This window comes from Diabrotica undecimpunctata, chromosome 9 (assembly GCF_040954645.1).
Source record: "Diabrotica undecimpunctata isolate CICGRU chromosome 9, icDiaUnde3, whole genome shotgun sequence".
Classification (NCBI taxonomy): Eukaryota; Metazoa; Arthropoda; class Insecta; order Coleoptera; family Chrysomelidae; genus Diabrotica; species Diabrotica undecimpunctata.
The window spans coordinates 39,220,830-39,242,285 of NC_092811.1; the positions used below are offsets into that span (position 1 = coordinate 39,220,830).

Here is a 21,456-nt window from a genome sequence, read left to right on the forward strand (position 1 = left end):
TGCTTCACAAGTTCTAACAAAATATGTAAATTATAATAATCGTTCATTACCGTGTCCATTCACAATACGTTTTCGTTGAATTGGAATTGCCTTGCAATATTTAACAATGAAACTGTCTTGATAACTTTTCGTTTTTTGTGCATAAAAAGCATCATGGAATTGTTTTATATCTCGCATCGTAAGCTTCTGACAAGAGTATGCCTTGGAATTATGTTAACAAGTTATCTGTTCTGGCAATGATGAGGCAGAGTATTTGTAAGAAAAAATCTATAATAATATTGAAACCGGAGAGATACCATTATTAAATAAGGTTTGTTCCAACCCGTCACATTACCGTTCTTGAATGGTTATGAGTATGACAGTAACACATTTTTCGTTACTGAGCATACGCGTAACCATTCCTGAACGGTATTTGTGACGGGTTGAAACAAACTTATTGTAGACATTATTTTAAACGGAATTTTTTTGTTGTATATTTTATAACTCATCAAACAAAACATAAAAACAAATATCTGTTTACATTGATTTAGTATATCCCTAAATTGGTCTAATGTTTTCATGCAAGAAGTTTCGCGTATAAAATAATTTTGAGTACAGCCCTGCTTTTAGTATACAGTTATAAGATGGAAAGTTTCTTACCTTTGTCTTTGCAATTTTACACGTTTAGTATCTTCCTGTCGCTTTGTTCTTTTGTTTGGCGTTGTTTCCTCTATCGAATTATCCATATTTCGATAATATTAACTTAATTTTACAACAGAAATTTAGAAAAAATCCTCCACGTGGTCGTTAATCGACAACAAGTACCAGATAACTGATTCAGAATGGTATAGTCACGTGAGTATGTCCCGAGTTAGAGATAGTGCAAACACTCCTGACCACGGCGCAGTAGACGAAATTTGGTTTAGTCCCCACTTCCAAGCGAAACGCACTGTAATATGCAACGTGAAAGGTAGAACGTTTCAGTTTGGTTAGTATAATTCCACTTACAATAAAACCTTTCTGCCTTTACGTGAATTTTGACTCTACCTTCGCGCAGCTCCATGGTCAGGAATGTTTGCACAATCTCTACTATTGGTCGAAATGGACTTGCCCAATATTGAAACTGAAATTGTCAGGATTTGACTAAATTTGAACACGACACTGATTTTTATAGGCAATTTGTAAGCATTAATATGGATTTGGCCCGGTATTGAACATTACTATTCTGAAGACTCGTTTTTACCCACCATAAAAGTACATTTTCTTAGTTTTTGGATTTGACCAATTTTGACTCCAGGGTACAGATATGTATCTCGTTTCTTTTTGAACTCTTTTTCCGGTGTTATCCCTTTTCTGCTACACATTGCACGTTGACGTGTCAGATTATTTTTCTTCTGTGGTGGAGGAACATATCCTGGGAAATATCTATTAGATAAACGAAGAGGCGCTAGAGTCTCAATTTTTCAAATATCATTTTAATCACATTCATGCTAAATTGTAATGGTGTGTATTGTCCTCCATTTTTCTTGTAAAACAAATAAGAGTTCCAAAGTTCCTTGTAGTATACCTTTCCACTTTTCTGGTTATAGGGTAATCGCTGATATGCTGGCCAATACTATCAACTCTTCCAATTTTAGTCATTTACTTCTATTGGTTTTACCCTTTCTTCATTTCGTTTTGTTCAAACTATAGTATCTGTGTTATGGACAGTGGAAAGCATAATTATATCTCTTTTATCTTGCCATCGATAACCATTGATAACCAATGATATTTTGGGACTTTTTTGTGTGCATGAGTGGTGATATTTCTTTTCTATTAGCTTTTGCGGTTCCATAAGTGTTGGTTTTTTTGTAATCGGAAAATCAGACAGTGAAGGAAAAGAATAAAAGTTGTCAGTTATGGGGCAATGGCCTAAGTCGAATAGCGGCTCCATAAGAGATCGTACAATTTGCGATGTAAATCCGTACGTTGCATAATTTTGGTTGATAAAAGTTCCTTTGCCGGTATATATTATAAATGACCAAACATAACCGCTTATTAAAGTCTTAAATTGTAATACTTCATTTTTTTATTTAGTCAATCCACTTATCCTTTGTGCACCCTAAGTGCATGTGTTTCGTTTCTAATTGTCATGTAATTATGGTATGCCTCTTGTGTTTTGGTTGACATGTATTTCAGGTAAGCTTTTTTCTTTTCTTTACATTTTCCTTCACTTCTGTGCAAAACCATGGGGTTCTTCGCCTTGCGAACGATTTATTTTATTTATATTTCTTTCACCAAGAACTTCCTTGGCCGAGGCTAAGATATTAGACTTAATTTTTGCCCAGCTTTCTTCGACTCCATCACTTTCTGTGATATATATGTTTCTGCTTTTTTCGGTTATTGTTTTTTGGAATGGGTATCTTGTGGAGTCATTATATTCCAATACAGACGATTTGGAAATTGAAGTAGTACGAGTACCGGGTGGGTACGATAATAAACTAAATAATCTTTCTGGAAGAAGAATAGTCGTTATCAGTCACTTTATAGCCGAAGTGAGATCTTTAGAGTCCGTAGAAAATAATAAAGAAGAACTTACATATGTCTTATTTGTTCACAAAATCCGTTGCTACAAAACTTACAAATGTTGTTATTAGGCTATCAATTAACTGAGCTATAAACTATGCCAAAAATAAATTATTAATATTAAAGAATTATCTTTTTAAATGAAAACATTCATAAAGGTTAACCTTTTCTAAAAACAAAATAAGCTAATGTCAAAAATAATAAAACTAGTCGCTATCTGTCATATGTCAAAATTTAATTTTATGACAGAGAACAATTAAAATGACAGCATAACCACTCCCTAAGATTTACAATATTAATTATTGAAAGTTTTTTTTATTATTTAAATTATGAAAGCAGCTTCTGTGGTTAAAACTGGAATTATGCTGGAATTTCTGCTATGCACCAACAAAAAAGGACTTCTTCAAATGGTCGGGAAAGACGACCAGAAACAAATAAAGGTGAGGTTGAAACAAAATCAGCGGCACATTGGACACACCCTATAAGCGGCTTCTTAAAACACTGGAACCATTTTCAAAACTCTGGTACACGACACAAATCTCTTAGATACTTAACAAAATATATAGGGACGACTCTTTTCTAATCTGACATATTAACAGAGAATAAATTTCCAGGAATTTCAACAAATTCGCCGGTTTTGACCGGCTTCACTACTGGAACACGTCCGCTTACCACCGCCTTATTTTCAGACCTCCGCCATTCGACCTTCGGTCGACTCTCATGTACTGACATTTCCCCTTTCGCACCTCATCTCAACCCGTCCATACCAAGAACCAACTAAAATTCTCGTTACACTTCTCTCGTAAAATAACCTTGAAACATTTCCAGTGTAAAATCTAACACCTACAAATAAATAAATTCTTTCTTGTGGAGTGTGGAATGCGTAAACAATGACACCAAAATTTATATATAGCCCAGGGGCGTACTATATAATTTTTACATTTGCATTTTAAAAGAAATTATTATTCTACAAAATAAGAAATAGAAATATAACCGAAGAGGAAGACATAGTAAAATGTATTAATGCACAAAGACTGAGATGGTTTGGACACATACAAAGGAGAGAAGAAGGCGCACTGATTAGGAAGATAACAAACCTGAAACCAGTAATAAACAGACCCGAAGAAGACATGTTCACATGTTTTAAATAACATATTTGACGATTGACCATTTACCTAAATGTAATTCGCACTAAGATATTAAATAATACCAGATCATTTAATTTTTAACTATCAACAAAAATGTAATATATGATAACAACTATAAATTTGAGGTAATACGATATTCACAGATATCGCCGTCTAAGTACCTACATAATTTCTTCGTCGATGACAATGTTTACATAACATGAATAATTTTTCAATTATATTTGTTGATTGGGCCTTATTTTTCTATTAACAATATGTTCCTGCAAAGGCGTAACTGTGATTATTTGATAAACCTACATTATACTTCACAAAAATTTAAACAAAAATCATTAAAACATGTTTGTTAATAAATTCACTGTATGATATTATATTCTGACTGATACAGCAGAGCATTAAAATATTATACGTAAAGATGTTGTAACAGATATCTTCGCTTATTTGCTCCATTATAATAATAAAGTTATCAACTTTAAATAAGTGTATTTGATATAATTACTCTCTACACAACCTGGCAACTCAGCCAATGGATATAACGATAGAAAACTGTAATTTATGTTAGGATTTAAAAATATTACAGTCATCATGTAAAAATCTACAATTAAGTTAAAAAATTTACCACAGCAGCATGCCACAGTAGAGCCATCTCTAGGATCAGAAACAAATTAATATAGGGTACAAAAAAACCTTAATATATTTGCTGTCTTCTAAAATTCGTATGCTTTATTTTGCCCACAGCTACTGTAATTATTCCATTTTTTATTAATCTTATAATTGCTATCAAATAAGGATACTTTGTTCTATTAGAAATAACCACTTCCCCTTTCTTCCGATATGTTTTTAACCAATCATAGCAATTTTTTTAGTTAAATACATGGTGGGGATTTAATAGGTAATCACGATTTTAGGTTTTCCCCATGAAGATATACAAACTGATGCAAGCAAATTATTCAAAGACCATGTTAGAATTAATAGTGATTTGGACCAATGTTTAACTGCCTCGACGAATTTGACCACTAAGAAAAACTATTTTACCACTGAAATTTGCGCCAACCAATTTTCAACCAAAGATATATGTGTTCACACTGGAGAACAAGTTTTCACGTGTACAATATGCATAAAAACCTTTTCAGAAAATTCTGATTTAAAGCCAAGTGTAAAAAGTCAAGCTGTAGGAAAAAAACTTTTAACATGTGACATTTGCTCCAAAGGTTTTTCACAAAGATTCAGTTTAATGGAACATATGAGGGTACACACTGGAGATAAACCTTTTGCATGTGAATTTTGCTCCAAAAAGTTTTCATGTAAATCCAATTTAAGAAAACATATTAAAATACACACTGGAGAGAAATCCTTTATTTGTGAAGTTTGTACCAAAAAGTTCACACAAAGTTCCTCTTTAAAAGAACATATGAGGATACACACTGGAGATAAACCTTTTGCATGTGAAATTTGCTTGAAGAGTTTTTCACAAAGATCCAATGTAGCACAACATATGAGAGTACACATTGGAGGTAAGCCAATTTTACACGCAAAACCTTTTCAACATGAAGTTTGCTCCACGAGTGTTTCTCAAAGATCTAGTTTAACAGAACATATGAGAGTTCACACTGGAGATAGACCTTTTACATGTGAAATTTGCTCCAAAAGGTTTTCATGGAAATCCAATTTAAAAAAACATATTAAAATACACACTGGGGAGAAATCTTTTACTTCTGGTATGTACCAAAATGTTTTCACAAAGTTTCTCATTGAGACAACATGAAAATAGACACTGGCGATAAAACTTTTGCATGTGAATTTTGTTCCAAAAAGTTTTCATGTAAATCCAATTTAAGGAAATATATTAAAATACACACTGGAGAGAAATCCTTTATTTGTGAAGTTTGTACCAAAAAGTTTACAGAAAGTGCCTCTTTAAAAGAACATATGAGAATACACACTGGAGATAAACCTTTTGCATGTGAAATTTGCTTCAAAAGATTTTCACGAATATTCATTTTAAAGGAGCATATGAGAGTACACATTCGCGATAAATCTTTGGCATTTTAAATTTCCTCCAAAAGATTTCCACGAATAATCATTTTAAAGGAACATATGAGAATACATACTGGAGATAAACCCTTTAAATATGAAATTTGCTGCAAAGGGCCCTAAGAACATACCATGGAGATAATACTATTACATGTAGAATTTTGCCATTTACCATTTTGCAGTTTTATATCATTGTGCTTTTTAAATAAACAAATGTTAATACTGAGAGCCTTATTGATTTCTTTAAGCATATATCATTGAACTGCAATATTAAGTTTTAAAAAAGATGAGGTGTTTAAGACTAGTTATAGTACAAGATCCCACTGCAGGATCACTACGTTCATAACGTAGTTAATAAAACTCACATTTTTTCATACATTTAGAGTTAGGAGGATACATTTTGGTGTGCATATTTGTTCGGATTATTTTTTTCCTTTTATTCGTTTTCTCTCCGGTCTTTCAAGATTTTTGTCTTGATCTCGGTTTTTTACGATAGTGTACTTTTCATTCATAGGGTTTTTTTTATTTTAAATTTGATTTCTGTTTAGAATCTGATTAAATTTTTATTTTAGGTTCGTTTTGTCTTGTTTCTATAGAGTGTGTCGGTGATTTGTCTTTGGAAGGTGTGTTTGTCTCGTGTCCTACTTTGTGAAGGGTGAGAGTTTTAACATTTGTATGCAACTGTCGGGATTTGAGGTCTATTACGCATTCATAATGATCTAGAAAGTCTAGGTCTATTATGTCATCGAAATCAATGTCTAAATTGAAAATAAAGACTTTGTGAGGATTATCGTTAGTGAAGGGAATCAGGACAGATTCTGTTATTAACAATTTTTGATCGGTGATACCTTGAATAGTGACATTTTCGGGAAATCTATTATGATAATTGCGTGCTGCGTTTTCTTTGAAAACAGTGATTTCATCACCTGTGTCGATTAAAAATTTAAAAGTGTTGGTAGCATCGTTAATGTAATATAAATTTTTGGAACTCATTGTATGAAATTGGGTTACAGGAATGTCTGTTCGGGAAAATTGACATCCGGATGAAAGTTGTCGTAAGTTTAGTGCTTGGATTTGTTCTTGGATATTCGTAATATCCGTTGACTGGTTCGTATGATTGGGAGGATGATTTTGATTCTGAAGTGAAAGAAAATCCTGATAATTTTCTGTGTCGAGTGTTTTATTGGTTTCGTAAAAGTTATCAGTTTGTGGATTATTTTTTGTATAATAATCTATCTATTTTATAGTTATCGGTATTATAATAATTATCTGTATAGTAATACTCTGTAGAATAGTTAGTCGTAATTTCATTAGGGTATTCGTTTAAAACATATGCCCTTTGGAAGTTTGGGGTTCTTTGAATAACAGATGGACTATTTTGATTTTGAGATGAAAAGGAAGGTCTCTGTTAGTTGAAATTTGGATTTTTGGAGGAATAGTGATTCCTATTAGGGTTCTGATTGTTTTGATAGTTTTTAGGTCTATTATTATATTGGTTTTGGTAAGCGTGTCGCCTAGAAAAAGTTTGGTTTGGCTGTACGAAACGTGAAGAGCGACATTTAGTATTTAGATGACTAATGCGGCCACAATTTGTACACTTTGTAATTTGAGATGAGGGTCTTCTCATTGGTTGAGAGGGTTTAGGAATAGTTGATTTAGAATTAGATTTTTGTTCTTCAAAATATGACAATTGAAGTTGGCTTCGAACACGATTGCTTGCTTCAATGAGATCTTTTGGATTACTAGCCCTAATAATTTGTCCTAGACGAGGTTCTAAACCGGTTAAAAGTGTGTTTAGGGCCATCGTATCGACTAAGTCACATTGCGCGGTTTTTTGATCTGGGGATAAATTTGCTATTTGGATCGAGGCGTGCATTTTTGCATTCAGAACTTGTAATCGCTTAAAGAAAGTAAGAGGAGATTCGTTAGATAGTTGTCTTAGTCTTGTATTAAGGACGTCAGGTCTCTACTGTTTTCGAAATGTAGATTTAGTAATTGTTTTATTTCTGTATAAGAAAATGGTTTTCTAGAATTAATAAGCTGTGCAGCTTTACCTTTGAGTTTATTTTTTACGTGATTCGTTAATAGAACGCGCTGATCGCCTGTGGCCATCTTAATAGCACAGTCGCACGCATCTAAAAATGTAGAAACAGAAGTCGGATCGCCTTCAAATTCTGGGATAAGGGAAATATTTCCGAAAGCTTATATGGTTCGGTTTCTTGTTGTGTTTGGGAACGTGTCTCGAGCATTTTTCGAGATATTTTTAAACGAAAATGAACAATAGAAATATGGAGAAATATAAAATGTATATGGAAAAAAAAGTGGTGGTATATAAAGGGCAAAAATGTATAAATAAAAATTAAAAAATATTATATAGAGACAAAAATGTATCAATTTAAAAATATCAAATAATATATCAATAAAAATGTATCAAATATATCAAGAGAAAATATATCAAAAATATAGCAAGTAAAAAAAATATGTCATTAAAATATCAGTATAAAATAGTATGAAAGAAATATGTTAATATCGATAATTTCAAATATTAGATAGTCAACTTTTTATGTATCTTGATTAATTGACTTGCAGTATAGTCAATTTCGTAAATTATTATAACAAAATTATTAACGAGATGATTCAAAATCCATTAACATAAAGAAGAACATCGGGACGCCTTGTTCTCCCTGCTCAGCTACCAGGGGCTTCACTAGGTGTTTCTTCCGTAGATTACAGGAGTGAGGTTGTTCGAAAATGCTTTCTTCTTTAAGGGTCGTCTTGTTCTCTTTGCTCGGCTACCAGGGGCTTCACTAGGTGTTCCTTCTGTAGATCACAGGAGTGAGGACTTCCGTAGATTCTTTGTTCCGTTAAGGGATGAGAATCCGCCGCTGCCAGTGAGTATACACGTGTTCTAGCAACGTTAACCGGATCCTACTAACTGCGCCAATTGTTAGATCACTAATCACGTATTTGACTTTTTAAAGAACTTTATTTGTTACACATTAAATATTAAACAATTAAATTAATTTAAAATGACTACAATAGCTGGACTGAAAATGGTAATTTATAGGTTTTGGTATGAAGTGCTGAATCGCTGTTCCTATGAATATTGGCCAACGGACGGTTCGTACAAAGTTCTTCTACTGCGTGCTCAGCGGTTTCTATGGGAATGGGTTGATGAAATCTGAAGTCGGCGAACTTAAGCTAGTTCAAGGTTAATATTTTCTCATGTAACATAAATAATATATATATATATATATGTATATATATATATATATATATATATATATATATATATATATATATATATATATATTATTGTGATATTTAAAGTCTTGGTGCGCCAAGCAATAATTAGCTAATTAATTTTTTTGATTAATTAAAATTATTTAAATGATATGATTATGACTCTATCACAATTTTTAATTCTTTTATCTCAGGGTTAAATTCGTGCTTCAATATCTATGCTATTACATGTGAAAGGTAAGGTCCAGAGAATACCGGAATAATGAAAAACACATATGATCTAACACTATATATTGAAATAAAAATAATGAAATAATTCACACTCAAAAGTTTTCAATAAACAAATCTCATATAAGGATTCTCAAAATTTTGTTCTCCGTACGTGAACAATCAAAATTAATGGTACAAACAATATTAATTGAAAACTCAAAATCCCAAACTATTCTAACTCTCCTAATCAAAATATTTATATCTTTTCTAAATTACGTGTAAAAATTGTGTTATCAATAAAAAAAAAAAAAACTGCAGAAAACAAAAATATCTCTCTCTGGTGATGAGTGGTCCAAATCCTTGTTCCTTGTAGACTGTATTATCTCCTCTCAACCGCTCCCTATGTAATCAGCAATTTTACAACAGATTGTTGCAAGTATATCGTCCTTAATGATCTCCTTCAAAAGCAACAATCATTCAAATTATGATAGCCTTTCTCCTCTCGATAAACTGAATCTCTCGTTGGCCCGAGTGAAAAATTGACTCTTGGAATATCTTCTCTTTACGATAAACTGAATTTCTCGTTGGCCTGAACAGTGACTCTTGGAATATAAGTAGGAAAATATGACTTACAATATTTTGCTGCTTCAGCTTCTGTCAGATACACTAACTCCACAAAAAACTCACTAACATTCAACACTACTGCTTGCTACTTCTTTGGAACCACCCGAGAACAATCACTGTTCCCCTTACAGATTTGGAAAACCAACTGACTATATCTTTTCTCTCTCCTCAATCTCGCTAAACTTTTTCCTACATACTTATCCCACCTTTTTCAATCTCCGCCAATCAAAACTCGTCACAATTCCCCCATTTTTTCATTTCGATAACAAACAAATTTTTACCTATACTTATAAATTTCCTAAAACTTATTTACAAATAATATTTTTCTATAATTCTTAAAAACTAACAAAAACCTCTTTCTATAATCCCTTCTATTGTCTTTAATCACTGCATTAATGTATTTTGAAAAACCCCGTTCAATTGTCTGTGGCTTTCACTTAAACTTATGCGGGTCACTCAAGTATAACAAAGAAATAATTTATGCAAAGCTTATATTTTGTTTAGTACAGGAAATCCAAGAATTTAATAACTTTCCTTCTTCGAAATGTTTGTTGTTTATTATCCTACTTATCTGAAATATTTTAATGTTTTTGAACTTTGAAATATTTTAATCAACCCAATATTTTTCTCGATTTTACATATCATAACAATATATATATATTATAAAGTCTCAGAGTAAGCATGCAAAATTTCCAGTGTAGTACGAAATTTTCAAAACTTTCAATAAATCTTCTATATAATATATGGAATATTGATTTTAAATTCTGACAATTCCGTGATACTTCCTGGATGTTTTTACCAGGTAGGTATAAATAATTCTGTATTTTTGATAAGAAATTTAAATGGAGATGCTAAAAATGGGTTGTTACTTGCAGATTATGATTATACAGTGAAGCCATTTTTAAGGAGTCCACTAAACAATTCATGATGAATATTTCTATAATAAATTCCTAAATTTACGAATTTAAGAAATCACAATCCCCCGAAATTTTTTTTAAGTTAGCTATTGTTATACTCCATTCGCTTAGCTGGGGCATATTTTGAGAGCTTCATTGTCGGAAACCTACAACACAACAATTCCTATTTCTCAGTATTAATAGCTCAAGTATCCTACTATTGCAGACTTCTTTCTTTAAAAAAAGAAGAATTATTTTAAATAGTGGAAGTGTATACCAAACCCATCAAATTTTGGGTACTATATATATATATAAAAAAAATATATTTTAGTTGCTATAATTTAACATAAGTATTTATTATAATGGTGCAGATAAATAAATATTGATTGTCGGTAATTCGTAAAGTTCTATTTTATTTACTATTTAGTTTGTTTACTATTAATATTGCCTATGAGTACGTGTGCTTTGTTGTATAGTAATTTCCAGCCACTTTTAGTCTGTCAAAAAGTAACTAACTTCGCAAAAAAATAATTACTAAATTCACTAGACAGTTAGGACTGGGAATAGCGAACCGAGTATATCTTAATGTTTAGTTGAGAGCTGCTCAAAAATATTTAGTGCAAGTAAAAAAAGTACCCTTTATACAAGAAAATTCTAATGTTTAAATTAATATAGAAAAAGTACTATACCAATTTTTAGCGCCCTAGGTACAGTATCATACATACATCATAAAGCAATATAAAATATGAATTCTACTTTTTAAATTCCTTTAGTTGTAACTTTCTCTAATTGAGGGTTACGATCGCAGGTTAGGCAACTTTTTGCACACTAATACAAGGAAAGAGAGGGGCAGGTAATGCTCCTTTAATAAACCTTCGAAAAGTGAAGCCAGCTTTGATATGACCGCCATGTTTTGGTGCCAGTTGTATATTTCAAACCACATTTATTTTGTGGTTTTTATGAAAAAGTTGAGTTAAAGACCGAATTTTTTCTACTTTAAAAAATGGTGGTCTGTTCATATTTGGGTTGCAAAAGTCTCAGTGAGAAGAAAACAACAGGAATAACGTATCATAGGTAAATATTTATAATAATTCAATTAGTTATCAATCAAGTTTGATCTGATATTTCAATTTTAAACAGCAAAAACAAATTTAAATTAGCATCTCAAGCAAAGATGGGATCTAAATAAGTAAATAAGCATGCCGCATAGGCATAGTCATTCGGTAATTCTTTAAAATTAAATAATTTCAGTCATTTCATTCACATGATAATGATGGGTTGCCAGTGGTGGGTGTGCGTTGAGGATTAAAATTCCATAAAAAAACTGATGTGAGAAGTTACACTTCTATACACGCATTCGCCGTTACAAATTTATTTGGGAGTCAATCTGTACAATCATTACATATGCAATGCTATAAGTAAGACATAGCAGAAAGAGAAACAGAATTAGTAACAACTTACTAACAATTAATAAACAACATTTGACCTGTAATAGGAGTATAGTAAATGAAGAATTGAATCAATATTTTGATGAAAATGTATATTTTTATTTTCATATATGTATGAAAGGAGTTGAATGCAAAAAATTTTTTACTACACATACTCTGCAGTAAAATTCATTGTTTATTTTGTTATTAATATAAAAATACAATACAATACACCGCAACATAATTCAATATAATAATACAATACAAATTAAAATGCAATATTCATAAGTATTTAAAAATGATAATATACATAAAAAATACACTACAATACAGTGCAACATAATTCAATATAATAATACAATACAAATTAAAATGCAATATTCATAAATATTTAAAAATGACAATAATATACATAACTTTTCTACTTACGTATATGTTTAATTTAACATGTAATAATATTAATAAAAAAGTCCTCCCCGACTGGGAATCGAACCCCGGTCTCCCGCGTGACAGGCGGGGATACTGACTACTATACTACCGAGGACATGACAGAAACGTATTTCAAAATTGACAGTTCTGGGTCATACAGTGATTTATTGAGTGATTTATTGAGATTATTATTTTGAAATACAAAAGACTAATATAATTATGAACATTTAATAAATAATACAAAACATAGCACATAAATAATAATATTAATAAATATTTTATTATATACATAATATTATATGTATATATATCTTTATATAATATATATATACATATATATATATATATATATATATATATATATATATATACAGATTTGGAAAAAATTTTAGGGAACATAGGATTTATAATACAATAACTCAGATCCTCTGATTTGCAATTAACCAGCGTACATTTTAATATAACGTCGCGATGTTTTATAATTAATTCATTTGTTCGACTGGAGTCTCAATTCATGCCGCGATGCTGCCAGTGTAAGTGTAAAAACGGAACACAGCTAGAGTGCATGTCAAATTCTCCGAAAACGTACGTATTTATAAATGTAGATATGGAATTAAAAATACTATTTAACTAAAAAAATGGTTGTTTTATTGCCAAAACGGCTTGAAAAAAAGTAGATTTCTAGAAATAAAAATAAAAAGGAATTTCAGAAATAAAATAATAATAATACACTCTTTTAATTTGAAATTATAAACAATATTTGGAATAATAAATGTATTTAAGTATAAATTTAATAATTCAAATAATACCTAATGAACACAAATAAAATTGATGTTAATAAAACATTATTTATTATGTGCACAAAACCGGACTTTCAGGAAAAATCGGTAGATAGAGCAACACTGTCAGCGTGCCAGATACGCTACTACAAATCGCAGACGAGAGGTAATCCAGTGGAACAAATAAATTAGTTAGAAAATATCGCGACGTTATATAGAAATGTACACTGGTTAATTGCATATCAGGGAATCTTAGTAAATGTATTAGAAATCATATGTTCCGTAAATAAAATTCCAAATGTGTATATAATATTAAATATACATACAAAAGGAACATTTTTGTATTCGAGAGAGGAAGAGAGAGAAAATATATCTTCTGTCTCTCTCTTACTCATTATCTTACATATGTAATGATTTCACAGATTCACTGCCATACAAATTTCCAAGGTGGAACGCGCGTATAGAAGTATAACTTCAAAAATAAAGAAAATTTCTGAGTATTTTTGCTGTATACTGTAGGTACTGAAGGATTATTTTTACCCTCAAATAATATTTTAAATAACTCATGTCATTACAATGTGTAGGTATAAAAGCGGTCATTAAAAGTATTACTAATTAACTAGTTAAATTCAATGATATGTAATATGGTTATGAAAAACTGATAGTTATGTTTTTACAGATTTCCCCTTAAGAATCCAAGAAAAATGGTTTTATGAAAGTAGAAACAAAACCTATTTATCAGATGATGCAGTTCCAACAATATTTGAAGAGATTCCAAAATATATACAAATAAAGGTAAAACTTTAGCAATTAACTCAATGAATGAATGAATTTTGTTTATAATCGAAAATTCTCAGTTAAGTATTAGATATAAGTAACCCTCTAAACATAAATTGTCTTTGTATTTTAAAATTATCTAAAATAAAATTCAAAACATCTTTTATACTTCCATTAAGTACTACTGCTACGAGTGATTTTTTAATAACCTGAAGAGCACAGGTCAATAGCAAGAACAATAGATCGTTGTTAAAACCAAACCAACCAATATATCTTTTTTTAAATTTGACAGTTTATTTAAATTTGGTCTTGATTAGGATATATGGACAATATCCTCTTCACTCATATTTTCAATTTTGGTTATTATGGCCGCACAGCTCCCAAAAACGAAACTATTTTTTAAATCTAATAACCAATTTCATTGTTTTAGGGTACTACGCGATCTCATTCAGAAGAAGAACAACTATTTGCAGAAAAAGTCAAAAATAAACAGAAAACAAAACAAATCAAGGTATTGCATCAGAAAATTAGACGATTACAAAAACGAGTTGTCTCGCTTAAACAAATTATAAAAGATTTAAAATAAAGAAACTTATTAAGTTCTGAAAATTCACTTTTATTCGATAGTATGCCGGATATTGCTAAAGAGTTGCACAGTAAAACACGAAAAACCATTAAATATCAACCGGAATTAAGAAAGTTTGCTATCACATTGTTTTTTTTTTTTCAAAAGGTTATGATTATGTTCGAAATGTGTTTGAGACTTGCTTGCCCCATAGGAGCACCATTGGTAAATGGTTTAAAACTATTGCCGATCCAGGTTTCACTTCTGAATCGTTTGATGTGTTAAAAAATATGTTGAGACTTCCACTAAGTCTTCTTGTAGATGAAATGTCCATTCGAAAGCATATAGAGTGGGATGGTAAAAAGTTCCATGGATATGAAAACTATGGCATTGATTTAGATGACGACTGTAATTCAATGGCGAAAGAAGCTTTTGTTGTAATGGCTGTAAACATTAATGGAACTTGGAAGTTACCACTTGGAAAACTGTAAGCATTTGAGATGTGGCTATATCGGAGAATGCTTAAGATCCCGTGGACTGACCGAGTCACAAATGAGGAGGTCCTCAGAAGAATGAATAAGAACCGAGAGGTACTGACCGCCATCAAATCTCGAAAGTTACAGTTCTTCGGACATATTATGCGAAATGAATCAAGATATTCTCTTCTTTAAGCCATCCTGCAAGGAAAAAGATTTGGAGAACGAGGTCCAGGAAGAACATCTTGGTTCAAAAACCTCAGAATCTGGTTCAATACAACATCTGTGCAGCTTTTCCGCGCTGCTGTAGATAAGATAAAGATTGCCATGATGATCGCCAACATTCGTAACGAATAGACACATCAAGAAGAAGAAGACTCAAATATGTCAATGATAAATATTTTGGGAGCCAATAGCAATTTTAAAACGTTAAAAACACATTTCGCTATTAATAATGAAAATGTATATACAGCCCATCTAATTTACAAACCGTTGCACGTCATTATCTACGTCAGAGATCGAAGTTGACATAGTTGCCAAAGTATAAAAAAATCCTGAATCCATTTTGAATCAAATAGGTCACATAATTATTATTATACTCTTTACAACGACTATTTAAATTCTTACGTGACATTTTTGAAATAAAACACACTAATTTTGTTGTTCTAAAAAGAACAGATTTTATTAAATAGGTAAAAATATAAAACAAGAGGTATTCACTTTAAAATTTAAAATAATAAAGTACAAAAAGTGTCAACACCGCAACTGTCAAATAAGTATTACCAATTTATGCCAAAATTTCACCTTCGTTCGATTACAGTTCCAGTGTGTTCCGAACAATAAATGTTCTTCAGAAAAACGCTTTATAATGCATTTATACAAATTAAATGAAACATATTGTTGTCTATTTCTTTAAGTTAACATTAATAGAAATCTTTAAATATTAGTTCTACGCGTATATAATAAAATATGTCTAGTGGCTGTAATGCCAGTGTACTGGGCAAAAGTGATTTTAAAAAAGAACACACCTACCGCTTAAATATTTCGTGTTGGTATCATGTGACGTCACGGGCTATGACGCCGATGACGTGCAACGGTTTGTAAATTAGATGGACTGTATTTTTTATGACATAAGTCATGATAAAATTAATACCTTATGCTTTTGGAGACAAACAGCATTTAGTTGATGGTTAGTGATTGGCAATAAAGTTAAATGGGATTTTATTGAAGAGGTAAATAAATTCCAAGACTCTGAGAGTTACATTTGGGAAATAAGCTTCGCAAGACACATTTAAACTTCTTCAAACAAATAATGAAGGTTACTGTTAAGAACAGCTGCAGTTAAAACAATTTATAGGGTGTCAGGCAACTACATATTAAATTTATAAGTATTGTAAATAATTGTTTTGATATTTTGAATAGTAGATCCCTAATTCCAGCTGGAATATAAAAAGTCTTTTTGTGATAAAAACATTAAGATAACTAAAGATTTCGTTGAAGAGAGTATTTCAGAATTAATGTTTTTGGATGGTGAGCTAGTGGTAAACTCTAAAAGAAAACTGGATTTTTAGGGCTAATCATATCACTAAAAAGTGCACTGGCTGCTTACAATGACCTTGTTGATAAAAAGCAAATAATATATGTACCGTTATATAAGATTAGTCAAGATCATCTAGAGTTATTTTTTGTTGCCCTGGAAACCATCAGGGTCTTTTAACTCTAATGCCACAAATTGGTTGCATTGCTCCTGTAGTGATCCTTTCCCAAGTTAATATGCTCCTTTTCTAACTTGGCTGCACCGTACTGAAGACGACCAATAGTCAGAAATACGTATATACGGTTGCCTTCCATCGGTATACCATTTTTGGTTTTCTGTTTTGCGAGACATGCCATTACTTTTTACTTTTATTATTCACTCGCATTATCCTTTTCCATTTTCTATATATATATATATATATATATATATATATATATATATATATATATATATATATATATATATATATATATATATGTATGTATATTTATTTATTTAAGTAGTGCACCAGCTCATACTTTATATTTACAATTTAATGATTGTAGATGACAATTGATTGGACCCCCCGTTGCATATGCGACGGGCGAATTTACTTTTAAAAGATAAAAGTATGCTTGAATGCATTCAATTGCAATTATTTTTATAATTGAAGCGTGCATTTCCATAACGTAGTAAGTGCCAAATTATTCAGGAGGAGTAAAAAACAGTTTTTTATCGAACATGTTTATTTCTTATAATGTAACATACTGAAAAAGGATTAGTTTAAAGGTATTATATAATACAAACATACCGCAAAGAAACAATAAACAAAGCTTACTTAAAAAAAAATTCAAAAATCTGTCTAAGGTCAAAACGTTGTAAGTGCCATCAGGTTTGCAAGTCAAAACGTTTTAAGTGCCAGATTTTTAACCGTTGTTTCCTACAGTAGAAACTTGCCCTGGTTGACCTAATTTTTCTTTAAAATACTTCTTGGCATCATCGTGAAGATAAGGGAGCATTTTTTCAATATCTGTTCTTTTTTTCTCTGGGATACCAAAGTGAGTTCTAGTTTTTTGAAGGTCTATGATTTTAAAGTCTTCTAATGTAACTCCAGATTTGAGTACATTGGTCTCACTCCATCCAGCGAGCTCACTATGTCCTTTAGCCACCATCACCGTACCAAATTTCTCTTTTGTAAGACGAAGCTGCGTAGCTGTTGAAATTCCTAACTTATTTGTGTTCAGTTTATCACAGGCAACGGTTTTGAAATCATAAAAGTCCTTAACCACCATGCACGAGAGTGGATTTTTCTGGGCCGCACTAGTAATGATGTTAACAACATTCATCAATGAATAAGCCTTACACACTTTTTTACGTTTTTCTATGATTGCGAAATCTCTGTCGCAATTAAGGAAAGTGTGTCCTTTTACAGGAAATTTATGAATAATTTCCTCAAAAACGTTATTTGCTAGTATAAATACATGGCGATCATGAACTGATTTTTATTTTGACCCTAACAATTATCCGACCACAAAATAAGCTTTTTCTTTCCGTGATTGCCAATTTCCTTAGTAACGTAAGTATATAAACAGGAGCTAATTTCCAAGGCACCCCTTCCCCCAAAGTCCTCAGTCCATAAACACATGAATCCCTTTCCTGTGATGGAATCGTGAATTCCTAAGTTACACACTGCAAGCTGTTGTGAATAGTACATTTCGGAGTGAGTTAATTGGGGAATGTACATTTGCTGCTGCATATCGAAGGAAAGAACATAGCAATTACTTGTACATGCATTTTTGGTCTCAGTTGACATTGCTTTTGTAGCAGCCTCTGCTCTCCGATGGTGAAGCTCCTGTTCTGTTACAGCAGCTTTATCTCCTGATTTTATTTGAACAGCCAAACTATCACATGTGGAGCATGTATCTCCTTTAGGCCTTGCAAAAGATAAGTTAAATTTTGATATAAAAATTTCATTATACCATTGTCTAGTCACTGGTGGTTTGTTAGGCGGCTGATAATCCGCACAATATTTCTCTAAAAATGCACGGTACATTCTACTTACGTTTAAATCCGGTGACAAGAAGAGCTTATCCGGGGTTTTCGCCCTTGCGTAGTGGCTCTCAATTTTTGGAAAACTTTCGATATGCTCTATAATCTTGTTAGTCCAGACAGTCTTGAAAATATTTTGTCGAGCCCCTCCTCGTTTTTCTGACATATCCATTTTACCATCAAGAATTTTTTCTCCCAAAAGTTGCACTCTTCTTGGAGTTACGGCAAACGTACTACAAAATGTTTTGAGGCAAACCCTTATTTCAGATCCTCCAGGCAAAAGTAAATGGTAGGTGAAAGAGTGCTTTCTCCTACTTTCACTGGGATGTTCGTACTGACCATGACGTCTCCTTTTGATTAATTGGGGATGAATAAACCTTTGTAGGTAACTTTGCTGCTTACTATAATCAGCCATTTCATAGAAATGATTGTACAACTCAACAAGGTATTCCAGTCTTATGGATCTACATGCTAGTGGACACTTGCATTTTACCTAAAACAATTTTGGATTATTTAGATAGATTTAAACAAAAAAAAAATTATTTATGTTTTAACGTCTATTTAGATAGGTATCTCTTTAAACCATACTTACATCAACTGGTGGCATTTTCTTTGTAACGGTCTTTTTATTGACTAGAGAAACATATTCTTCACCAGAGTTTCTCATTTTCTTGGTTTTATTTTTTTTCCAACTATCAACAACTCTTCTTTCTTCTTTTCTTTTTGGACCGTTTTTCTGTAGTTTCATCCATATTCGTTCCAAATACTTATGTTTAAACCCAACCCAATACGTCCAAACAAAAATAATTTAGTAACTGATGCGCCACTCTACATTTAACAGAATTGCACTACGATACTTACAACGTTATGACTTGCACCGCTACTTTATCCCCACTTTTCACGCCGTCGCTAGCCATATCGACATGAAATAAATTTTAGGCGATGGAACATGGCACTTGCAACTCATTTAACTTAAAAAAACCAAATGAGGCTTGGCACTTACAACGTTATGGAAATGCACGCTTCAATTCTAATAGAATCTATAATTTTAAAATATTTAAGTATTAAAATTCATTTTATTACAAAACGAAAATCAGAACTTATAGATCCTGTTAGAAACTATTTAACAAATACAATTTTTTGAAAAATTAAAGGCAAATATCGAACACAATTTTAATAATCAAATCTTGCCCAAGTACTTTCGCTTTCTACAGCATCATCAGGGGCATTTCGTCAAATTTGGGCTATCCAGCAAGCATAGAATGTAATAAACATGAAATTGAAACATAAATTGTACATAACACTACACTAGAACAAGGACAAACAGTTTAAAATTATTTAAAAAATATTCTACGCTACATTCTTGTCGGCAACACAAGAAGAGTGGAGAGAGAATGGATTCTCTCTCCACTCAAACTATGGTTGAGTGGAGCATTGACCAAATGCTGAAGTGTTAGAGCTATATGCTAGCGAGAGATTGTTGTGGGATTCTTCACATACAGACCACAAAAAAAAGTACAATGGACCCCATGCGGTTTGTCCTTTAAATTTAAATGTTGTCCTTTAAAAAGATATTAATTGTTTTACAATCTTCCAGCACAATCAGCGAAATTGCTGGTGATAATACTTTAAATAAATAATGCAAACTTTGGTAACTGTCTCCAGTTGCCAAATATCGTACCTAATGTATTTTTGGTGGTATTGGAATTCTTACTTTAGTCTGTTTTTATCATGGTCTCAATTTTTTGAAGCAAGAATTCAAAATCTATGCGTGACATTCTACAAATGTTACAAAATTCCCGGGATTCCTCACAAGTCAGTTCATTAAAAAAGTTTGTCATATTTCCTGTGTAAAAAAATGTTTGAAGACATTTTCAGATTATTATCCCAATAAAAGACTTTTTCAACATCGTCGTTTTTTTCTACCCCATTTGTGTTTAAAACGTTAATTTTGAAGATAATGTTATTGTAAAAGGAAATAGAAGAAAAACATTGGCGCATGACGCAGTACCTTCAATGACTTTTGTTATTTATATTTAACGAATTAAAAATTGGCAGACGACTTTTGTATATAGCAAAAAGTAGATGAGTACCTATTTAGTTTTTTCATAATTTAATGTAAGTTTATTTGCAACCATATTTTTGCAATTTTGAAGTTTTGTTCTGTTGTAATTTTAAGATTTTTAGTAATTTCTTTGTTTCCTTAAGAGCGTAGGCGCAAAATTTCGGGCCAATGCTTTTTAAATACAATCATTGTTTTCGAATCCTGAGAAAACTAACAAATATTTTTGAAAAATTTAAACACAGAATGAGAAGATTACATTATTACCGAGGGAAGAAAGTCCCTTAGAATAAACAAAAAGTTTTTTTGAATGAGATATTTGAAATTAAAAATCACACTAAATTTTCTCTTTTTTTTTTCACCCCTGTAACTTATTAAAATAAACATTATAGAAGTTTTCAGGGACTTTCGGCCCTCAGTAATAATGTAGTCTTTCATTTTGGGTTTAAATTTTTTAAAAATACTTATTAGTTTTTTCAGGATTCGAAAAAAATGAATGCATTTAAAAACATTGGCCCGAAATTTTGCGCCTACGCTCTTAAGAATTTATATTGTGTGATATGCCCACTGACTATTAATTTTCTGGTTGTTAGCTGTCATTGGCGGCTTGGCTACGTAACTTCAAAGGACTGTCGCTTCTCTGTATTCGGTTGTTCTCTGGTTAAAACCAACATGAACAA

The 21,456-nt window shown here is 31.5% G+C and overlaps 1 protein-coding gene across 4 annotated transcripts in view; it reads left to right on the forward strand.

The window, feature by feature from the left end:
• Positions 1-15,149, forward strand: part of LOC140449891 (uncharacterized) — a 58,180-nt gene extending 43,031 nt beyond the window's left edge. The window contains exons 1-3 of one of the 4 annotated variants that reach the window (XR_011951921.1): positions 11,635-11,770; positions 14,011-14,126; positions 14,539-15,149. Coding sequence is in view for 3 of the 4 variants with exons in the window: in XM_072543304.1 (XP_072399405.1) it covers positions 4,598-5,454 (857 nt within the window). In the remaining variant the exon portion in view is untranslated. Of the gene's footprint in view, positions 1-4,597; positions 5,837-11,634; positions 11,771-14,010; positions 14,127-14,538 lie in introns of those variants that run through there. The other 3 variants (XM_072543306.1, XM_072543304.1, XM_072543305.1) reach the window with 3 other exon arrangements.
• The last annotated feature ends 6,307 nt before the right edge of the window (positions 15,150-21,456 follow it).